The sequence below is a fragment of the Tupaia chinensis genome, unplaced genomic scaffold (genome assembly GCF_000334495.1).
Source record: "Tupaia chinensis unplaced genomic scaffold, TupChi_1.0 Scaffold000251_1, whole genome shotgun sequence".
NCBI lineage: Eukaryota > Metazoa > Chordata > Mammalia > Scandentia > Tupaiidae > Tupaia > Tupaia belangeri.
The window spans coordinates 3788025-3795068 of record NW_006159731.1 but is presented as its reverse complement, the minus strand read 5'-3'; the positions used below and the strand labels follow the sequence as shown (position 1 = coordinate 3795068).

At 39.8% G+C, this 7044-nt stretch overlaps 1 protein-coding gene across 3 annotated transcripts in view; it reads right to left on the bottom strand.

Annotated features, from left to right (window-relative positions):
- Positions 1-7044, bottom strand: part of ARL15 (ARF like GTPase 15) — a 494530-nt gene that overhangs the window by 458767 nt on the left and 28719 nt on the right. For 2 of the 3 annotated variants that reach the window (XM_006149014.3, XM_027772066.1), the window contains exon 1: positions 2954-3019. The exons of the other annotated variant lie outside the window; for it this stretch is intronic. In XM_006149014.3, coding sequence (XP_006149076.1) covers positions 2954-3007 — 54 coding nt within the window. In that variant the 5' untranslated portion in view covers positions 3008-3019. Of the gene's footprint in view, positions 1-2953; positions 3020-7044 lie in introns of those variants that run through there. 3 annotated transcript variants of the gene reach the window in all.

Here is a 7044-nt window from a genome sequence, read left to right as displayed (position 1 = left end):
CCCTACATCTCTTACATGCCAAATCCCAGTTTGGTATCTGACTCTTGAAGATCTGAAAAGACAAAGTAATTTCACGTAAAATAACAAAAAGCATGTTTAGCTCCCAAGCAACTTATTCATCTAACTGAAGACAAATACTCCTCTGAGATGGGCAGCTAAAACCAAAGGTGACAGAGAAACAAAGAAAAAATGTTTATGCTTAAATTCAAACAAAGGCAAAACAGAAAATTGTGCTCATTTTGACTTAGTATAATTGAACATACACTGAGACTTAAAAACATTTCTGAGAAAATGGAAATAAATATATACATATATATCCTAAACGTTCACTTCTATGCCTCTGCAGGTCAGAGGGTTTGCTTCCTGTCTCTGTCTGCCATGTAAGGAAGCAGCAGGAAAGTGACTGTCTGAGAGAGAAGTGAGTCCTCATGAGAACCCGACTATCCAGACCTCAGACTTCTAGTCTTCAGAACATGAGAAAATAATGCTATTTAGCATTTTCCATGTGTCAGTTGTGCAAGGTATTGTGAAAAATAGACAAACACAAGATAGGATCACTGGTCTGGCCCCACGGCCTACTCGTAAGGGAGCTGGATCCCATGTGGCTGACAGAAAATTGATCCCATATGGTTCGAGTCCTGGCTCTGGGGGCTTGAAAAACACACCAAGCATCGGGAACCAGCAGTTAGCGTAATGGCTATGTCGCTGGACTCCCACGTAGTCGACCGCGGTTCGCGTCCCGGACCCGATGGCTTAAAACTCATGCCGGGCGTGTGTGCGTACGTGCCCAAGATCCCGAGAGGAGAATGGAGGAGAAGGGTTGCGGCGTGACCATCCCCCCTGGGGGGTGATTTCTCGCTTTCTGTCTCTATGTCTCTCTCTGTCTGTCTGGCGAGCGCACGCGCCCTATAGCGAAAAAACCTCTCCAAAAAAAAAATAAAAAAACACACCAAGCATTTATGTGTGCATGTCCCAAATCCCAAAAGAACAGAGAAATGGAGAAGGGACTGCAGCATGATAAAAGCCCATTGGGGTGCCTCCTTCTCCCATCCTCTCTCTCTCTGGTGAGCACATGCACTATCTGGCAATCAAAAATAAAAAGAAAATAAAGGAGGTGGTGTGGGGTAGCGAGAGGAGTGGGAAGGATAGGGATAGAGATACTGACCCTCAAGAAACTAACAGTCTGTGCTGGTATCTTCAAATGTTGTTTTTGTTTTTGAAGCTGAGTAGAAAATCTAGTATAGATATCGACCCTCAGAATCCTTTCACCATTCATTTTAAACAACTGCCTTAATTACTATGCACACATACATACATGTTCTTCTGTGCAAGGTGGATGAGAGAGCAAAATTACTTCATGGAATTGTTTTTTGAATCCTTACTTAAAAAAATGATTTGGTTTTTGAAAGTAAACACTTGTATTTCCTGTCCATAGTCTCGGAAGTCCCTCCCTACATCTTTAAAGAAAAATATCAAGATACTCTGTTACTGAATCTTAAGGTTAGAAAAGTCCTTTAATGGTCTTACATATAGATGCAACCCCGTAATCTTGAGTGAATAAATGGGCTCAAGCTATTTGGGTCGATTGACACAGACTTCTAGAGGAAAAAAAAAATCTCTAACATCATTAACACATTTATTTTCTTTTTTGTTCTGCTGTGAAATGCATCACATAAACAGGTACAAGGCAAAGATGTAAAGAATAACATAAATAAATGTGAACACACCACTCCTGATAAAAACTTGAATATTATAACTTATAAAGCCTTTTTCCTTTCCCAGGCTTCCTTAAAATAGTTACTTAACCTCACATTATTGACATTTTGAGCCAGATCATTTTTTTTAAGTGTATTTATTTTTTCCACGAAAGAGAGAAAGTATCACCCACCGAGCATGAACACTGCAATCCACCCCAAGCCTCAGTCAGCCCTCCATCACAGGCAAATGAGGGCCCAGGGTACTTGGGGAGGTCTCTGGACTTGAACTGAGAATCTACCGTTGTGAAATTGCCTTGCAAAGCATCAGTGCTGTGCCACCATCTGGCCCCCTGAATCAGATCATTCTCAAGTTCAGCCCTCGATCACAAGCAAAAAAGGGCCCGGGGTACTTGGGGAGGTCTCTGGACTTGAACCTGTGTGAAATTGCCTTGCAAAGCATCAGTGCTGTGCCACCATCTGGCCCCCTGAATCAGATCATTCTCAAGTGTTTAAGCAGTGTGTTACTGAATGTTTAGCAACCCCAGGCCTTACCTGCTAGATGCCAGTAGTATACCGCTACCCCCAGTCATGACAACCACCAGTATCTCCAGACTTTCCCCTCGAGAGCAAAGTCACTCTTGCTGAGAACTGCTGCCCAGAGGTAGCCACAGATTGAATTTTTGCTTTTCTTTACAGTTTATCTATAACATATGTAACTCTAAAACCATGAATGGCTTAGTTTTGCTGTGTTTGAACTTTGCAGAAATTAGATCAAACTCCATTTATTCTCTGGTGACTCGTTTCTTTCAGAGAACATTGTTTGTGAGCGGCGTCCCTGTTCTATTGTTAAAAGCTGCAGTGCATAGAATTTTTGGGTTCATGTATTTTTTGCTGCTGCATCGGAATCTATTACATTAGAAGTCCACAGATTATTTAATCTAGTCTGTTATGGATGCCTATTCGGATTGCTTTCAATATTTTACTTTCCATGAATATTTCTACTAGGGACATTCCCTATATAGTTCCACAGATCTTCTTGTAATTACACAATTCCTCTAAGTTTTATATCTAGGAGTTAAATCACTCGGTCATTGGACGTGCTCATGTTCAACTTCATTATTTTCCATTGTGGATGTATAAACCTATTGCCATCAGCAGTGGAGGACAAGTCCCCTTGCTCCACAGGCTTTCCAGCACTTGCTTTTTCACGGAGTTTATTTGTGACATTGGGTACCACAAAAATATGCATTGCTTACCGTGTAAATGCCAATTCTACAAACAGCAAATGAGATCTGGATACATTCAGACATTCTCTATAAGATTAAAATAAGAATAAGAGATTACAACTAAATGTTTGTACCAAAGAACTGGCTTCATTCCTCTTGCTCATTTCCTTTTTTTAAACAAAAGCTGCTGTATTCTGACATCTGCTTTATGAGTAAGTGCCTGAATTTTCCCCTACTCTCTGCTTTTTGTAGGCTATCTCAAATGAGAGAGGAGTAATAAAGGAAGGCCATACTGCTTTATCATGGGACTATAAAACATGCTCCGTCCTCTAACACAGCAGCATCATTTAGGGAACGAGACTTAATTGTAATGGTTTAATTTCATTTCCTTTCAATCTTGCTCTAATATCCAATTTTTAATGAATTCTTTGCTACAAGTAGCTTTATAAGCACTTGATATTTCAGTTCAATTTTTTATCACAAATGTCTATAATCCTTACAGTGGTTAGAAAGGAAAGAAAAATGCTTAGTTTCAGGCTGAAAGTTTTGAATGGGCTCAATTTAGAGAAGACTGAGGTCTTTTGCCTCAGAATATGAATGGCAATGCTCGGTTCAAAATTCACAATTTTTTTACTCCCAGGTCAAGTTTAGGTTCCTAAAACACATACTCACAAAATCAAGCACACTAAACATGAGTAATGGTTTCTTCTTTAACTGCAGGAATATTTTTAGCACATTAAATTAGTATGTAGTCACAATAACTCTAACTTTCTACAGTCTAACACTGTTATTACAGTTTATTATTGTCAAGTGAAAGCTTTTCTGTAAAGTTTATAATACCACAAATCTCAGCAATTATGGTTTGATCCACTGTGCCAAGGAAGCAGAGATCCCCATATTCCTGTAGTAGCCAAAAAGCTCCCAAAGATGTATTCCTTTTGAAGGTCAAGAAGTCATATCAGACCAATTCTGCAAAAGGTACATGCCTCTTCAGACAATGTCCATCAGAAACTGATTTTCATATGATTAAGGGAAACTGGCAAGGGAAAGATTGGAAAGCCAAAAAGCCATATGCATAGACATTCAAAATAAAAATTACAGCAACAGAAAATCAAACTCAAAAGATAATTTGTTGGGGGAAGTTCTTAAATTCAATCTAAACTTCAAAAACACTAAACACATGCTGATGCTATCATTCAAAATGAATGATGGGGACCAGCAGTTAGTGTAATGGCTATGTCGCTGAACTCCCATGTAGTCTACTGTGGTTCGAGTCCTGGACCTGGTGGCTTAAACTCATGCCAGGCGTATGTGCGTGCATGCCCAAAATCCGGCGAGGAGGATGGAGGAGAAGGTATTGCGGCATGGCCATCCTCCCTGGGGGGTGATTTCTCGCTTTCTATCTCTCTGTCTCTGTCTTTCTAGTGAGTATATGCGCCTTATAGCAAAAACCTCTCCAAAAAAAAAGAAAACAAAATGAATGATGATTTAATGTTAAAGATCTACATCTGTTGTTAAGGTATCATTATTATTATTATTATTATTATTGTTCTAACATTATTAGGGGTTTTTTTTTATGTTCAACAAAGTACACTATAACCCACCCCGCCACCCCCAGCACTGCCACGGGGGTCCTCAGAACTGAAGACTGAGAACACTTAGCTCACTACCTGGCCCAATATCCTTTCTTCTCTTCAACCTTTGTAAATCACCCCTAATTGTCATTCTGTAACATAGTCGTGAATTACTTGCCAACTCCATCAACAAACTAGAAAAATTATTTTCCTTCTTTATGCCCCAGGAATAAGAAAATTATTTCCCAGCCTTTCTTGAAGCTAGGTGTCATCACGTGATTAAGTTCTAGAGTGATGCAAGTGAAGGATGCTTAAATGGGACTGCCTCTAAGAAGGGCACCTTTGTGCATTTCTGCCTTCCCTACTTCTCTTTCAGTCTGGACTTGAGACTTCCTGTAGCTCTCGTGAGAACCTGGGGTGCGAAGGCTGAGAATGGTGCAGGAGCACAAACACAGTGAGCCCAAGAACACACTTGAGGGCAGAGCTGCTCTTCTCTCCCTTCCAGGCTTCGCTGGAGGTACAACTCTCCTTTGTTTGCACACTGTTGTGTCTACCCAGCCTAACCTAATCCTAGCTGATACATTTCTTTTTTTAAACATGGGTATTCCTAGTACCATCAGAAAGGGCTCCATCATTTGTCATCAGAAAGTAATTCATTTTAAGAGTTTTATCTTTGAAAACAGGGAAAAATATTTGTTCTTTGGCTACTAAAAACCTACTTTGGACTCCTTTCATCTCACATTCCCAAAACGTACAAGTGCTATTATTGAGACTATTGAAATTATTACTCTAAAAACCCTTGATTTCTTTTGCATGACTTTCTGACTGTCGTTACTACCTCATTCTTTCTCCTTAACCTCTCTAATCCTTACAAATAAATACTGCCCTATCCTTGAACACTGCACCCTACCTCAGACCAAGTGGCAAGATCCACTCAAACTCCAAATTAATTCTAACAATTATGCTCTCAAAAATGGCCTCTCCTCTCTCATTAGCAGGCATTAAATATAAAGAGACATTTAACAACACAAGCCATCTTCCTTTGATCATGCTATAGCAACTGGTTGTAAAATTTTAAATAATCACTTTGTATTCTTTCCCGGTATAGATGCTCTATTTGCAAGAACATATTTTAACTGTAAACCCATGTATGGAAGGAATATAAGGTATAGCTTAGAATAAAGATAATTAGTGAACCATTCCCAATTTAAGAACAAATCTTGGGACTAGCAGTTGGCGTAATGGCTATGTCACTAGACTCCCATGTAGTTGACCGTGATTCGAGTTCCAGACCCAGAGGCTTAAACTCACACTAGGTGTGTGTGCGGTGTGCCCAAGATCCTGAGAGGAGAATGGAGGAGAAGGGATTGCGGCATGGCCATCCCCCCTGGGGGGTGTGTGATTTCTCGCTTTCTGTCTCTCTGCCTCTCTCTGTCTTTCTGGTGAACGCATGTGCCCCATAGCAAAAACCCCTCCGGGAAAAAAAAAAATAAATAAACCTCTATCCAAGATAAACTATGACCCCACAGCCTCTAAATTGGCATTCAAAAATCTACATCTAGACTTGCCTAAGAAAGATCTAAAGAATATCATTTCAAAAACAATCTGATCTTTGCTTCCTCGTCTGATGAAAGCACAAAAAGAGGTTGCTAGAAGCAAATCGCTGATTTTAAACAATCTGTTAGGTAGGGGGGAGGGGAGGGGAATGCATAATACAGGGGAAAAAAAGGAAAAAAAATCCACTCAATTTGAAATTAACAAGATTACTTACAGTTTACTGTTGTTTTCCCTAAGAAATTTCAAAGGTAAGCATGAAAATAAAGGAGAAAAATATAATCTTCAACAAGGCAGCAGACTACACAGTCCAAAAATATTAATTTCAGGGTATAATTTCAGCACAATAATTTTTAAGAGAATATTCTAAGCATTTTTTTCTTTTTTAATTTTGCCAGAGGGTACCCGCATGCACTCACAAGGGAGAAAAAGAGAAAGAGAAAAAGTGAAAAAGCATCTCCCATGGTGATGGTCACCAAAATCCCTTCTCCTTTTCTCCTTTTTCAGATCTTAGGCAAACATACACAAAAACCAGTATTTTTCAAACCACTGGGTCCAGGACTCAAACCACTCAGTAGGTCATGTAGGATCCATTGCCTTAACCACTATGCGACCAACTGGCTCCAAAAGTACTTCTTACAGTACTTAATATAATTGGCAGATTCAATTTTGATACACTATGCAACCTCTCATCCTCATGTTTCTCCTCTGCAATTTTGCTTGTGATGGAAATAAAAAGTTAACAGATAACCAAGTCAACTCTTCGGAGTCCTGGGAGTAATGTTAAAACTAGTGAAACAAAGAGAAAAACAAGTATTTGGTCCCAAATATTGGTACAGGAATAAACACAAACCTCTGCCAGGCTGATGCACATGGTTCTAGGTCTATGCCCAAAACCCTCCCTGAGTACACCTGGCCCACTTCTGCTCATAATCTGAGGCTGGCTGAAATCAGAAGTGAATCACAGCATCAGGACCTTTGAGGATACCTCTC